The sequence below is a fragment of the Herpailurus yagouaroundi genome, unplaced genomic scaffold, assembly GCF_014898765.1.
Source record: "Herpailurus yagouaroundi ecotype Mexico unplaced genomic scaffold, PumYag 163, whole genome shotgun sequence".
Taxonomy (NCBI): domain Eukaryota; kingdom Metazoa; phylum Chordata; class Mammalia; order Carnivora; family Felidae; genus Herpailurus; species Herpailurus yagouaroundi.
Genome location: NW_024412404.1, coordinates 37,995,097 through 38,011,849, shown reverse-complemented (window position 1 = coordinate 38,011,849; position 16,753 = coordinate 37,995,097). Strand labels below are relative to the sequence as shown.

At 42.8% G+C, this 16,753-nt stretch overlaps 1 protein-coding gene across 2 annotated transcripts in view; it reads left to right on the top strand.

Annotated features, from left to right (window-relative positions):
• Window positions 1-16,753, top strand: part of HPSE2 (heparanase 2 (inactive)) — a 665,523-nt gene that overhangs the window by 641,398 nt on the left and 7,372 nt on the right. For both annotated transcript variants that reach the window (XM_040486115.1, XM_040486116.1), the window contains one exon: window positions 3,235-3,381. In XM_040486115.1, the coding sequence (XP_040342049.1) occupies window positions 3,235-3,381 (147 nt within the window). The remainder of the gene's footprint in view (window positions 1-3,234; window positions 3,382-16,753) is intronic.

Here is a 16,753-nt window from a genome sequence, read left to right as displayed (position 1 = left end):
AACGATGGTAACGCTGACACAGGCTAGCAGCATCTCTCTTCTGAGCTCTAGTGACACAAGTTTGCTCAGTAAATGGGCATTCTCTTCTGACCTACTCAGTTGGCTCTAAAAGTTACTTCACATGATTCAGAATATTGAGAAGAAGGACCAGAGGAGGAGGAGCCAGAAAGAAGTCATTTAACAATCTATCAGAATATCAGTGCAGGCATCCAGAAAGCCTTGAACACAATAATGTGCCCTCCTACAGACGCAAGAAGAACCATCTGACACACAGTCAGTGGAATATACTTTGGGAATTATTCTCACAAATAAACTTAATGGATTACTCTAAGCATGTGGTTTCCAAACCCAACTCATCTGCCAAATATCCTAAATATATATGTATATATCCTAGCCCCCATCACAAATGGATGGAATCAACATCTCCAGGATGAGCCCTGGTAACTGTATTATTAAAAAACAAAACAAAACAAAAGCAACCCAAGTTATCATGTTGACCTGCCCTTAGTCACTCAACTCTTCATTAGCACCTTTAGAAGCAAAGGTGAGTGACCCAGAGGCTAAGGGATGCTGTTTCTGCAAGGAATGATATTTTCCTCTGGGCAAAGTTGACTTAGAGTTTCTCTGAAATCCTCCTTTGAAGGCAGGACTGGGTCATTTCTTCTGCTTCCTCTCATTAACCCATCCAGATGGGGCCCTAGGGGACCCCTTAGAAACAAAGTCTTTTTTCCTACAAGAAAGAAGGAAATCATTATAGTTTTGTTGATACATGCTGGAAGGCTCTTGCATGTAGGCACACAGTTCTTCCAGGCTTCTGAACATCCTGTGCTGGTTTAAAAGGATTCCAAAATGTGAGTAGTTTTATAATCTTGGTCTAGGTAAAACAGCAAAAGCAGAAATCAAAAAGATCGATAAATTTGACTACCTAACAGTTTTTAACCTTTTTTTTTTTTTTTTTTCTGAGAACTAGCACATACAAGTGCGGGAGGGTCAGAGGGAGAGAGAGAGAGATGATCCTAAACAGGCTCCATGCTCAGTGCGGACCCTGACGCAGGGCTCCATCCCGACCCTGGGATCATGACCTGAGCTGAAATCAAGAATAGGATACTTAACTGGGGCGCCTGGGTGGCGCAGTCGGTTAAGCGTCCGACTTCAGCCAGGTCACGATCTCGCGGTCCATGAGTTCGAGCCCCGAGTCAGGCTCTGGGCTGATGGCTCGGAGCCTGGAGCCTGTTTCCGATTCTGTGTCTCCCTCTCTCTCTGCCCCTCCCCCGTTCATGCTCTGTCTCTCTCTGTCCCAAAAATAAATAGAAAACGTTGAAAAAAAATTTTTTTAAATAAAAAAAGAATAGAATACTTAACTGACTGAGCCACCCATGTGCCCCAAGTTTTTAACTTCTATACATCAAAATAAAATATAAACAAACTGAATTGGCCAAAGAAACCTGGGGAAAATTTTGCAACATACATGCAGACAAAGGATCACCATCTTTAGTAAATAGTTTTTATAAATCAATAGAAAATGGGCAAAGGACATGAATAGTCAGTTCACACGAGAGATGAAATGGCATGCAGGCAAATGAAAATAATACTGCACCTCTGCACGAATGTTTTAAAAATACAAATTAATACAACATTGAAATCCCACTATCACCTCTCAGGTTGCGAAATGTGTTTTCTTTTCTTTTCTTTTCTTTTATTATTTTATTTTATTTTATTTTATTTTATTTTATTTTATTTTATTTTATTTTATTTTATTTTTAATGTTCATTCACTTTGGGGGGTAGAGGGAGCAGAGAGAGAGAGGGAGACAGAATCCAAAGCAGACTCCAGGCTCTGAGCTGTCAGCAGAGCCCAATGTAGGGCTCAAACTCACAACTGTGAGATCATGACCTGAGCCGAAGTCGGACACTTAACCGACTGAGCCACCCAGACGCCCGAGAAAGGTATTTTAAAATGTTAATATCCATTATTCTTAAGGGTATGAGGAAATGGGTGCACTTATAGATAGCTGCACAGAGCAAATTAGTATAAGCTTTCTAGAGAATTAACATCAATATTAGCAAAATGTGTGTATCAATCAGGATGAGTGAGGTGATGCTATGATAATGGAGGACACACAAATCTCCACGGCTTTCCATAAGGAAGTGTATTTCTCATTCATGCTACTTGTCTGCCATGGCTCAGCTGTAGCTCTGCTCCATATTCTCCTCATTCCAGGATGCAGGTCAATAGAGTCACCTCTGTCATGAACATCAATGGTCTTGTGACACAGCAAAAACACAGGCTGCCTCTTAAAGCTTATGCCCAAAGATTTTAACAGCACATTTTATTGGCCAGAGCCAATTGTGTAATCTCTAGGGTTCAACAGAGCAGGGACAAAAAATCTTCCCACAGGGAGGGGCATCACTGGAAATGAAGCAGAGATTTGGTTAAGAACCATGCAATGTGCATTCCCCTTGACCTAACGTGCCCAACTTCCGAAATAATGGTGATATGCAAAAGTTTATATAATGGAATATGTAATTTGAAATGGCAAAAATTTGAAAACAATGTAAGTCCCCAAATGTAGGGGGTTAACTAAACAAATTATGTTACATTACTATGATTGAAGAATTTAGCATTCTTCTATAAGTATAGAAGGAAATACAATAACATAATAACATGGGAATATGTTTAAGATGTTCACAAAGTGAAGAAACAATATGGTCCCAATTAAATGAAAACTGAGAAATGTATATGTATGTGTGAAAGTACTCTGTAAATATTTGAATTAATATTGAATTAATAAAACAAAAAATACTGGAAGGATGTTTACCAAAATTTTATCATATCTCAAGATATTTGGATTATAGGATAATTTTCTTTTTCGTCTTTGTATGTCTTTGTATTTTTCCCCTTTTTTCTGCAATCGGCATGTTTTATTTTCATATTCAGAAAAAAGATATTTTGTTTTCTAAAATAATTTTAATACATTTAAACAAAAACAAAAAGAGTTTGGTGGGAAGCAGGTATCTTCTTTGCAGGAAGCCACAATAACAAGGCCTTCCTGTCTTTGAAGGTGTAGGTGACCAAGAACTATAAAATAAGTGCCCTTTCCTGAGGCAGTCCTGTTTGGTGCAGTCTATAAATTATTTAGCAGTAACTAACTGACAACTTTATTTCCATCTTTCCCTTCTCTCTCTCTCTCTCTCTCTCTCTCCCTCTCTCCCTCTCTCTCTCTCTCCTTCTCAGCCACAACTATGTTCGAGGGTCCATTACACTTTTTATCATCAACCTGCACCGATCAAGAAAGAAAATCAAACTGGCCGGGACCCTCAGGGACAAGCTCGTGCACCAGTATCTACTGCAGCCCTATGGACAGGAGGGCCTGAAGTCCAAGTACGTGCAAACCTGGAAATAGCTTCAGAACAAGTGCAGCAGGAGCTGGGAGGGGAAGGAGCTAGAATTGCCCCTTTGGTGTTGCTAATTCATTTGGGGGCTCAGTGGAATGGAGTCAGGGGACTGCTGACTCAAACCCCTCCCTGTCTCTAGGCTTAGATTCCTCAACCGTGGAGTCAAATGGTAGACACAATATTTCTCAACAAGGGCATTTTTGGTATCTGGGCAAGACAATTCATTATGAAGGATAATCTCATTTCAAGCTACTTATTAGCATCCTTGGTCCCTGCCCACTAAATGCCAATAGCATCCCCTAGTCATGTGACAACCAAAAACTCTGGTAGTTGAAAACCATGCCCCTTTCATCTGTAACATTCTGTAATGCTATAACTCCTTATTTGTCAGCATCTACAAACCTCATGGCATTAGAAGGAGGAGCACTGGACAAAGGGTTGAAAGTTCAGAGTTCAAGAGTCTGTTCTGCCCCTAAATGTATAACTTTAGATCCATCACCTCTTGTATCTCAGTTTCCTTATTTCAATGTTTGAAGAGAAATTATATTTTGAGGGCTCTGTGGTCCCTTCAAACTCTATGAATATATGATTCTGTGATACTCCCTACCTCCCTCCATCTCTGCCAGAGACTATTGACAACACTGACCTCTGCCAAGAGAAAACAGCTCTAGGCCACAGTGAGAAGAGCCTGGTCACAGGCAAGGCCACTTCAGCTCCCCGAGTAAGGCCTCCCAGGCAGGGTATGGGATGCTGTACAGACTGGGAGCATTCCTATTGCATTTTTAATGTTTACCAAGTTTAACAAAGCTGTAAACTTGGAGCAGGTGGCTTGCACTCCCACAGCTGCCCACAACTATTTGCGCTATAATTGTTCGCTGTTTCACTGCAACCTTGGTGGCTTGCATTTGGCTTCCAACTGTATGTGCAATGGGAACAAAACACAATCTGGGAAGTCACTTATTGAGTCTCTTCAGGCCACCCTAGATCTGTATTTTCAGTCTTGGTTCACATACTGGCTCTTTTCTTTGGCAACATGTACATTGCATCTACTTTTTTTTCCTCTCAATCCTACCTGTATTAGGAGATTCTCTTGAGTATTTTATCCACTCTCTTTCTATTTCCCAGTAGTTCATGACCAGTGTGCTGAATTCCTGGTCTTCATCTCAGGCAGGAGAACCAGTTCTGGTCCCAGCTTCACTAAATAATTATTGACCTGGGCAGATCCTCTAATCCTAATCCCTTGGCCTCAGTGTTCTAATCTGCAAAATTCAAGTGTTGCTGTATATTTGATAGGGTCCCTTCCAGCTCACAAATTCTCACCCTGGGTCTGATTTTCTGAGGACCATGAATATGTTCAAGTCTCCCACTGCCACTCACTAATGACCTGCAAAGTTATTTCTGGCAGAAGGGCTGACACCTCAGCAGTGATTGTGATATCCAGGGTCCAGTGGAGCCAGTGAGACTAGGAACTGAGCCTGCCCAGCGTTGGAAAGTCATGTGTACTGCGTGGAAGGAACTGGCCAAATGCTTTAGTCCAACAGGCCATTTGCTGGCTGTGTGTCCTTGCACAAATTACATAATCTGCAAGTCTCAGTTTCTTCATCTCATGTGGAGAGGAGTAAATAAAGTAATCTATGTAAAGTTTCTGACACATAATAAGTGTGCAGTAATTGCCCATTGTGTTCCTTTTCCTCAACTCAGGACTCTAGTTCGTTGGGGAGGAAGAGGGAAAAAAATTGCTCTCTTTCTGACATCTCTAAGATGCTCTTCCAAAGCAGAGTCTTCTCAGTTTTTTAAGATAATATGTTGCTAAAACACTTGTTAAGATTATGATAAGAATGGTACAGATGGAGGGGCGCCTGGGTGGCGCAGTCGGTTAAGCGTCCGACTTCAGCCAGGTCACGATCTCGCGGTCCGTGAGTTCGAGCCCCGCATCGGGCTCTGGGCTGATGGCTCGGAGCCTGGAGCCTGTTTCCGATTCTGTGTCTCCCTCTCTCTCTGCCCCTCCCCCATTCATGCTCTGTCTCTCTCTGTCCCAAAAATAAATAAACGTTGAAAAAAAAAATTAAAAAAAAAAAAAAAGAATGGTACAGATGGAAATCCATGAAACAGGAGGAGATGGTAGTCAGAGGGTAGGATCAATTTATGAGCTTGTTCCCCCACCAACCGAGGGCACAAGCCTCCAACCCTGTTTACCCCACCCTAAGTCCCTACCTCCAGGATTATGAACCTGGCCACACCTTGGCCCTTCTGCCAAGTGATTGAAGCAACTCCCACTGGCTACTGATATCACATACATTCCAGTTATGCCGTCTTGTACCCCACCTTGTCACCACCTTGATGAGTTGTGTTACAGCTTTGTTGAGAATGTCTGAGGAATAGAGAAAAAGAGAATTTCATTCCACAGGAGTCCTGAAGAGGGATTTGGTAACGCCCACTGAGATCAAATAACAATGCCATGCAATTGAAAGAAGAGGGAACTGGACTCAGAAGGCCTGGATATGAATCCAGTTGCTACCATTTAACTGGGCAAACCTCGGCTCCCTTACCTGTCAGATGGGGGTTATTGTGAGAATCAAATTAGAGCATGTGGGTGAAATGAAACCTTCTACAAATGAAAATTTCACACACCCATGCACATGCATATGTATATAGGCATAAATACATGCACACATGATTTTACATATATCATGTTAAAGAGAGTTTTGGACTGGGAGTTAAGAGAACTGGATTCCAGACCTAATCCTGCCACTACTTCCCGGTGAAAATTTGAGCCCTTCACTTAATGCTCTAAGCCTGTTTCTCTCCTGTAAACTACTGCTAATTTGGCACCTCTCCCATTCTAGACCTCAGTGGCTCTGACCCTGTGCCGTGCCATCCTGAACTGTTAGCTGCCAGTAGGGGCTACCAGGTGCACATTCAGTGCCCCCAGTGCTCTGCTCCATAACTACAAATAAGTGCAAGAGCCTTCAGTGGTTCTGAGATAGGGGTCTCACAGGAAGGGTGTGGTTTTGGTGAAGCATACTCTGCAGGAGAGGATGAAAGGAAATGCAAGGAAGTGATTTCAGCCTTTGGTGTCTCCTTCTCTGTTTTATAAGCCTCTAGGGCCAGATTCTGTGTTCTGTGTCTGCTAATTCCTTGTTGCAGCCTGGAGCCATATTAGCTCAGAAGAGGATGGAAGGCTCTGGGAGCAGAGGAACCTGTGATTGCTCTTGTCTGGAGGAACCAGAAAGAGGATATGGAGCAAGTCAGTGTGCCATATAAGCCAGTTAGACTTTTTGGCCTGGGGTTTCAGGAGTAGAGAAATGCCAGCAAACTTTTATGATTGGTTGAAAACATGGGGTTATTCTCATTCTCTTGGAGCTGCCATCAGGACTGGGTATATTTGAAATCTCTGAAAAGATATTTCCACATGATCTTGGGGGTCAAGTACTGTCAGGTACTGGAAGCACCCTTAGGGCCACAATCAGGCATAGTCTAGGCATCCAAGTCCATAAATGAGGGTTCCTGTTTCTCATTTCAGTGAGTAAACCAATCATAGGACCTGCTACTCAAAGTCTTTAGGTGAGAGATAGTCTAAAGTCTTTAGGTGAGAGATAGTTCTCATTCTCAGAATCAGACAAAAGGTGGGTGCCCTCTACCCCATAGGATAGGAGAAGGGAAACTTAGAAAACTGAAGTGTGTACAAGAGAAGGGTATTCTGTGCCTGGAATACATATACTTTAAAGATGGCTGAAGGAAATAGGGAGATTTAATTCAGAGAAGAAAAATAAGGTAAGTCATGAGGACTTTCTTCAGATATTTCAGGGATTAAGTGAAAGAAAACAGATTTAGCCTAGAATCTTCTAAAATGACAGCAAACCAGGAGTACAATTTAAAAGAGAAAGATTTCACCACAAAAAGAGCTCATTTTCCAAAGGCTTGCCTGGTCTGACTGAGGACAGGGCTTCTTAGGAGGTAGCCTGTTACTCAGAGAGTGAGCAGCCATGGCCATCTCAGAGGTGCTCCAAGATTCTCACTCAGTGGGAGGTTGAGCTAAAAGAGTTCTGCTTCCCATTGAACTCTAAAATTCAATTATTCTCTTCCATTCTCCTTCCCCCACTCCCACTTCACTTTTGGAGCCTGTTGTCTCCATGGTCACCAGCCAAGTAGCTTCCTCAGGCCACTAAAAGGCCACACAAAGAGCCTGTGCTATAAGAGGGAGTGGCAGTAATATTTTCTCCAGAAAACCTCCAACTGCAAGTCCATCCTCTGTCCTGTTCCCTGGTTTCTCACCTTTCTGAGAGAAAGACTGACCATTTACACCCAAAACAATATTAGTTCCCATTCTGGATAAGTCAGAGAGCACCTTTGGGGCATCTCTGTCATCCACAAAGGAGAGAATCTGCCCAGTGCCCCATGTGCACACAAAGCAGTAAACATTGTCCTCTAGAGAATTATTTCTACCCAAGACATAAATATCGCTAATGTCTTTCAACAAACAGGGAAGCAACATGAAATTGGGCCAAAGAAGTCAACTTATATCAAAAAGCAGGACTCATGTTTTTAGGGAAAAGTCAAACCAAGAACAGGTGTTTGGTCACATCCCAGTGCCCTGCCCTATGTATCTTGTTCAATTCCAATTTGAAGGGGAAACTATCCAAAAATTAGAAAAGAAAGAAGCAACTTTCATCACATTGAGTATTGTATTCTAACACAGAAACCTAAGGGAATCAGTAGATGTAAAGAATCTTGGGAAGAATGACATTTTGAAGTGATCTGGTTCATTCTCCATACCCTTAGATAGATAGTCTGTGGCAAAGCCAACTAGACTAGACGATGCTCTAGGTTTGAAGACCTCTGGGGAAGGAGTGCCCACAATTTCAGTCCTGTCTGAACACTTAATTTTGTAAGAACACTGTGGCCTACTGTAGCTTGGACTTTATAGATAAAAATAAATGGTTTTAATAGCCATTATGTCATTGGACATTCTGAAGAGCCCCATGAAGAAAACTGAACAATTCCTGCCTCCCTCATACTTTAGAGTTGAAGAAAACAAGTCTTAGAGCATTAAGTGACTTATTCAAGAGTCACACAACTATTGGGGCACCTGGGTGACTCAGTTGGTTAAGTGTCCAACATGGGCTTGGGTCATGATCTCATGGCTTGGCTACTGAGTTCGAGTCCTGCCTGCTTGCAGTCTCTCACAAAACTAAATAAACATTAAAAAAAAAGAGAGAGAGAGAGAGAGAGTCACACAATCTATTAAGTGATAGAGCTAGAAAGTATCTAGCACCCCATTTTCCTGGCCCCAAATCCAGTGCACCTTCCTCAATTCTATGCTACCCCAACAGTCCAGCAATATAAAATTGTAATGACATACTGACAAATACTCAGTACAGATAACCCTGTCACAATACTGTTTGGTTTCATTTCATCGTAGGCTCTTCACAGAATGGATGTGAAGAGTATCAGGTTACTCAACAATATTCTCTCTCCTAGTCTAATTCATCCCAGTTCTGTCAACTTTTCTTCACAAGTCCTCATTTCAGAGCCTTCTTGAAAATTTTTCTCTGAGCTGCTTCTAAGATACTTTTTCCTAGTCATAGAATATTTTTTAATTCAAATATCATTGGATTTTCTTGAGAGAGAGAGGGAGAGAGGGCTGGGGAGGGGCAGAGAGAGAGAGAGAGAGAGAGAGAGAGAGAGGGATAGAATCCCAAGCAGGCTCTGTGCCATCGACACAGAGCCCAATTTGGGGCTTAAACCCATGAATTGTGAGATCATGACCTGAGCTGAAATCAGGAATTGAACTCTTAACCAACTGAGCTACCCAGGTGCCCCTCCCCCAGTCATAGAATTTTGATAAAGCTATTTTTTTTTTCTCAGCCAAATTGGGGAATTCCCTTGTTTCTTCTATGCTCTTATCAAACAGAAGGATTATTAAATGCCAGCAGTAACTATAAATTGCCTTAATTTGGGGCCTATAAAAATTAGTCTTGACTTATTATATTCTGACCCCATACACATAGGCACCTCTAGCTAGCTCCACTTCACCTAATGGAACACAAGCCCAGAAGTACATCTCTGAGCCCAGAAAGATGCTGACATGTGAGGCTTCACATATATCTTCGTCCATTCATCACCTTTTATTGAGATCCTACTTTGTTCCAGACATAACTTGTTCCCCTTCAGCAGTCTAACCTGCCTCAGGAATCCCAAGTAGACAAATCAGGGGGAAAAGTCTGAACATAAAGTTCAATACAAATTCTCTCTCTCAGAATATCTCCTGATCTTCCTAATGCCAGCCTACATCATCAATAGCCTTCAAGAAATATTTAATATGGGGTGTTTGGGGGAGGGGGAAGGGGATTTTGAGGTCCCTGTCCTAAAGGAGTTCATCTCTCTTACTAGAAACAAACAACTAACAGGAAGCATGGGTGACACATGAGAGAGGTGTAGAGTATTTCTGCTTTGGGGCTAGTAGGTTCCGTATTAAATGTTTAAATTTCCTATCTGCATGAGCCTCTCCTTCAGCTGCCGTGATTTTAGCTGAAAGAAACTTAACACTCCTATGAACCCAGAGTCTTATTGCCTATTCTGTGAAGAAATTAACATCTTTTTTTTTCTTTTTCTACATACTGCTTATTTTTTCCATCTCTTCGGGATATGACTTTTGCTTTGATTTCACCCTCATTAAATCCTATATCAAAGAAAAACACTGGCATCTAACTGCTTGCCTTTAGAAGGGTGTCATTTGATGTTAGCCAAACAGAATAGTTCTGAAAATACTCAAGTTGACTCCCAGGTGCTGAGACTTTTTTTTTTTTTTTAATTTTTTTTTCAACGTTTATTTATTTTGGGGACAGAGAGAGACAGAGCATGAACGGGGGAGGGGCAGAGAGAGAGGGAGACACAGAATCGGAAACAGGCTCCAGGCTCTGAGCCATCAGCCCAGAGCCTGACGCGGGGCTCGAACTCACGGACCGCGAGATCGTGACCTGGCTGAAGTCGGACGCTTAACCGACTGCGCCACCCAGGCGCCCCATCAGGTGCTGAGACTTTTAAAAATATCTTCATGTCCCTGTTGGAACAGACCACATTACAATACTTCATCTCCAGATTCAGAGCTTGGTGAGTGTGAGGGTTGAACTAGCTACCACCCGACCTATCACACTCTCTCTCTAATGATGACTAGAAGTGCCACATCTATTTTTGGATATGGACAGATCTGGTAAAAGGAGCTTTGGGAAAAGTCTTAACCCTAAGAATTCTATACCAAGACTTCACCCACACACTCAGAAACAAAACCTGAAGACCTGCTTTCTGGGACCAAAGGGCCATTATTCCACTTACCTCAGTGGACTCAAGACATCTAAGTGTTGAATTTCTATACTGTTGCTATTAGTTGGTACCTGGAGGTTTTGAACTCTGTTCAACCAGATGTACTCCCTGCAGGTTTCCATTATCTCCACTTGCCTGGGATCATTTAAATTAGTTTCTTCTTAAAATAAACCACTCTGTGAAAGTTCTGTAGTTATTAAAAGACGACTTTATAGAGGAAAAATTTGGAAATACTCTTTGAGATCAAGAAGTTTTCTCTATAACGTCCCTGACAGAAAGCCCGTCAGCTTCTGTTTATTGAGACTGCTCATGTCATGAGTCAGCCCACTCTGGGACTAGACAGTTCTGATTGTAGGAAAGATCCTCCTTGTATGTGGCCAGAGGGTGTTTTCTTCCCATTTCTACCCTTGCTTTGGAAAAATTAAGCAGAGTAAATCTATACCTTCTTCATAACAGTTTTTCAAGGTCTCCCTGTAGAGTTCTAGCCTCCAAGCAAACACTCAACTCTTTCAACAATTCCTCAAATGGCCTGGTTTCCAGACTGCTCACCTTAGAACCCACTGAGCTATAGAACCTTATCTCCTATAATTAGCTCTTCAATGTTCTTACCTCAGACAAGCTTAGTTGTGGAGGTCTGAGAAGGAGTAGGAAATGTGAGCATTTTGTTATTTCGGATATACCTCACCAACACAGAACAGTATTATTTTTAAATTGTTGCCAACTTCATAATGAAAAATATATTCTCATCTTCATTTGTATCTTTGAGTATTATTAGTAAGCTTGAAATTTTTTTATGTCTCTTATTTTTTCTTTTATTAATTTTCTATGTCTTTTGCTTATTTTTCATTTGGGTTATTATCTGTTTGTTAATGATTTGTAAGTTTTTTCTAACATAAGGCAGTTTTCCCTTTGCTAACTATCACATATGTTAAATATTTTCCCCAGTATTTTATTTGCTGTCTTTCCAACTATTTCAGTTTTAGGGTATTATCTTGACATACAGAAGTATTCCCTTTTTATATAGTTAAATCTATATATCTTTTGCTTTGTGGTTTCTTCCTTTCCATTTATATGTCTATGTATTTATGTTCCTAGAATCAGATGAATATGTATCTTTCTTCTAGTTTCTTTTTTTGTTTCATTTTTTGTATGTACTTTTTTAATGCCTTTGGAATTTGTTTTGATGTTCTGTAAGAGGTAAGAACCATCAATAGTGCTGTTCAAGCTGAAAGTGTGTGAGGAAAGCTATTAACCCACACAGGTGCTGGTTTTAAAAAGTCAGAAAAAAAGAGGATCCCTTTTTTAAATGCAAGCATTAGAATGGAGCCCTCTTTTACCTGGAGGAAAAGGCCCTGCTCTGCAGACACAACCATATCATCTTTAGCCCTTTTAAAAGGGCACTCAGAGCCCCTTAGGAGGAGAGATAAGCAGCAGAGGCTGGAGCAAGAAAGGTGCCTGGGATTGGAGAGATTTAGGAGCTGGCCTTGAGCGAACAGGAAGGTGGTACCCAGTCTAACCAGCAATGTTCAAGTTAGTGTTTCAGTTCAGAAAGTCTGAAACGGACACTGTACAAGTAGAAATACAAATATATATATATGAGTATGTATATTTATAAAAATATTACACGTAAGACTCTGAGTCAGTCTGTAGAAAAAAATAAAGAGAAGTAACTATATAGAGAAATGAGCCTTACAAATATTTAGTTAATGTAAGCTTACTACTCATTGAAACTTAGAGAATTTGGATTCTTTTAACCCATGTGCTCATTTCAGGGTGTCCTGTGGTTCAAAAAGAGATAGTAGCCATAACCAAGGTATATAGCATTATCTAAGTAAATAATTATAGACATAATTTGGAAAATATGGTGAAAGAACTGAATAATATACTTAATCCCCCCCTTTCCTCTTGCCTGGAGAGAGCTTGAACCACCTTTTGTCTGTAGGGAACTCTCCGTGCCACAGCCCAGGACCTGAAAGAAACCTAAATGCCTTTGAGAACTTACCCTTCAAGAAAAGCACAATGTTTTTCTTTTTCAATGTTAAACGCAGAGTTCATTATCTGTGCAAATGCTTCATCCGATTCGGTTCTTAATTCCTCTCGTAAAGTGCGACGTGCACACTTCTGTGCTGTGTTTTGAGGAACATGTTCATCTCACTAGTGTGCACACTAGTTTCCCCTCTAGCACACACTAGAGGGAAACATGAGATGAAGCAGTTCTTTTGAAATAGCAAAAATGCTCACTTCAGACTGTTAAAAAAAATTGCCTTTGAAAAGTTCACATCTGACTTTTAGGATAAAACACCAGGGCCTGTTGACACAGTACTCCAAAACAATGAGAAAAGCTCTTTTTATTCACAATAAACTCGGAACGTAATGGTTAGAAAGCTGTGTGATTCCCCTCCACCCCCAGCTGCAAACATATCCCCACTCTTCCTTCTACCCCTGGTGCTCAGCCATGGCTGCACTTCGAATCACCTGAGAGCTTTAAAAACCCCAATGCCCAAGCCACACCCCAGACCAATTAAACCAAAATCTCTGGCCTGGGACCCAGGCACTAGTAGTTTTTAAAGCTCTCCATGTGATTCAAATATGTGGCCAAGGTCGAGAACCACTGTCCCTCTAGAAAAATACTGGAGCAAAATCCCAGCTGATTTGCATCTTTGATTTCACCCAGATTCTATTCTTCATTTAGGCACTAAGCCATTTTGCCAAAGGTGTGAACATGCCATGAGCCCCCGGGAGTTGTCTATGACTAAGTAGAAGGATGTGTACGGTTCCCCAAAGGTTTTATTGTTTGTTTTGTTTTAACTCCCAGATTAGTAATGTACAGATCACTGTGCAGATTAGAGGATTATAAAATGCTTTTATACTTTACAGTGACTTGACATCTTAAACCAAGATGTTTAGGAATTCAGGGTTTTCACTTTGCACTCAGGGTTATTTTCTGAGAGTTTGTAATTTGCCCTCGGCTCCAGAATACATTTTCTTGCAGCCCACTCCCAGCAGCTGGGATCTCTGCACAGCTGCCCATCAAGGCTGTGGTCTCCCCTCCCCACCTTCGCTCACTTGGGGACTCTGGCTGCAGGCAGAGATTTCCATTCTGTTCCAGATAACCCAGATGAAACACTGGTAAATGAGCACCTTAGGCTAAAGCTCACGTTTCCAAGCAGTGGATTCTAAACTGAGGGGCAAGGAAGCAGAATATGAAGGCAGTTCCGCTGGACTGAGAAGAAATGGCCCTTTTCTTCTCCCTTCTCCCCACCCTCCAGAGGCTGTGGTTTGGGGGACAGACGAGACATAGGAAACTGAAAAGTCTTAATCTAGCTCATCCCTGTGGCAGGGCCTGGGCCCTGAATCAGGATTTCTTTGGCTGCCAAGCATCAGGAACATGTGGCTCATTCCAGAATAGGCGCTTGGAGCACCGAACTATGGACCAGCTGCGGAAAACACCAATAGTCACTTGGCAGACTACCTCTTCTCTGCTCATCTTTGCAAGAATGATTCAGAGTCACCGCACACTTTGCATTTTGACATCTGTGGGCCCTGGAACAGAGCCTGTGACACCTGGAATGTCCTATTTTTCACTTTTGAGGGTGCACCAGAGCACCTGATATTACAGGGAACACTTTATCAAAATCCCACAAAACTGAGATATTTATCCCCTTGATTTAACATATTTGAATAGGTATCCAGGGAGCTGTGACTTTAGAATGATGGAACTAATTCAGGGTGTGGCTTATGGACTTGATCTCATACTTTTACATACGGAAAACCCATCTGTGCACATGTGCGTGTGCATGCACACACAAATACACATGCACACACCTGCCCTCCTGACTCTCTTCATCTCACCTGCAGACTGCCCGTAAAGGGTACACTTCTCACCCCCACACTGCCTCTTCCAGCTCTACACAGCTAGGGCTCGGGGAACCTGGTCTCTTGCCACAGAGGAGACTAAGACAAGAAGATAAGGCAGACGACAAGAGGGTAAATATAGCAGAGAGGAGTGTAAGGAAGGGAGACATGAATTCTGACCTGGCAATCTGGGAAGTCCTCAAGGCTGAGGCCCATTAAGCAGGAGCTGGAAGGATGAGCCATACATCTAGGAAACGCTAGACAGAAGGAGATTCCAGACAGTGGGATGAGCTTACTAAAGATTCAGAAGTATAAAAGTTCAAGGCCCATTTTATTTGAAAGGGGTGGGTGGTAGCAAATCATCTTACATGACTGGAATACTTTGTAGGGTGAGGGGAAGGGCCACAAAAATATAATAGAGCCAGAACGCAGAAGACCTCGAAATCCAGGCCGAGAAGTGTGATTGATTTTCCTCATCTCTCTCCTTGTATAATGTATTAATTATGGTGTGTCTGACCATGCATTTGCATGTTTCTGGGCTTTCTGTCTTCACGGGTAAGGTTAGGACTACGCCTGCTACAATTGAATTTGTACAATGCAGAGAACAGTAGGGATATGAATAATGCCCCTTACACACCACTCATGAACGTCAGAGATCATGGCACTGATTCTTTACAACAGGAAGGGAACCGAGTTAACCACATATTAAAGTCTCCCCATAGTTTTTATAGCTGGTTCCTATTGTGTCCTGTGGTTTGAGTGTGATATGCCTATGACATGGAGCTTTGAGATGGTCACAGAATCAGATTTTCTTCCCAAAGTGCCCCCAGATGATTTGCTCATCTGTTGGGAATTAACAATATCAGTATAAATCCAGGTTCCTTAGCTGGTCTCTCATCCTGTCTGCCAAATGTGCTAAGTTATTTTAAGCCATTAGAAGCACGTGGTAGAATCCCATTATGGCTTGGACCATTATTACACAGACTTGGATAGAACACAGATCAAATCATGACCCCCAAACCTGACTGCAAACAGGAAAAGCCTATATCTCTAACAACTCACCTATAAAATCCCCTAGCTCTGCTTGCGTAAAGAAGTCCCAGTGTTTGCTCGGTGATACAGAAGCCAGATCAAAACTCCTCACTGTTTCAGTAGACCCCTCAAAGAACAGAATGAAGGGCAAATGATCATATCAACCTCAAAACGCCTCAGTGGCCAGGAACTTCATTATATGATGCGGGCTCTTGGGGGCGTGAGGGAAACAGGAAGTTTTCGTCTCCATTTGCTCTCTCTCTTACAGTCTCCTGTAACTAACACTAGAGAAAGAGATTGGAGTGTCCAGTCAGGAGAACTCCTTAGAGAGGTTGACTGGGTGGAACTCAACAAACATTCATTAGAATGACTCTCAGAAGCAAGAAGGCACCAAACCACATGCTACTGAAAAGTAGGATGAGAACAGTTGGGTCTAGCATGCAAAATGACTCCAGCACACAGATAAAACAAAGCTGAGAAGGACGCGTGCTAAAGAGGGAGCGGCAGATAATGGGCCTCTCTTCCAGCTGGGACTATCAAATGAGGCGCCGTGAAGGAGGCTACATCCAATGGGGCTTGGAGGGAAGAGTGGACTTTTTGACAGATTCTACCACATTCCAGGCAAGGCAAAAAGCAAGCAGGAGGAAAACTTCAGGGCACACTTGAAAGTAATCCTCCCTAGAACCCCTGAGGCAGGAGCACCCCCCCCCCCCCCACAGAGGGTAATGAGCATCCTTCAGCCTTTGCTCCAGCGGGCAAGTGAGATGGGGTGACACCAGCCTGCGGCACTCCTGAGCAGCCCTCATCAGCGGGGTAGCGATCACTCATGGCCATTTCAAAGGAACTTCTTTCTAAGTTACCCCAGATGCACAGCCGCGCCTCGAGCAGGGGAGAGAGGAGCAAGGCCCCTCTGTCCTCGAACTTCCAGGCTCTAACCTGCCCCTGACCCGGAGAAGGGCAGGGCAGCTGCGCATACCAGCTTCCTAACTCAGCGAGGGGGCCGCGAGGGGGGCAGCTGGGCCTCGGGGGCCTGTAAAGCGCACACAGGTGCGCGGCGGGCGGGGAGGCCGGGGCGCCGGGAACCCGGCCGGGAGAGTGGGGCGCCGGGTCGCGCGGGCGCCGCCAGCCCCGCACCTGCGCGGACCCCC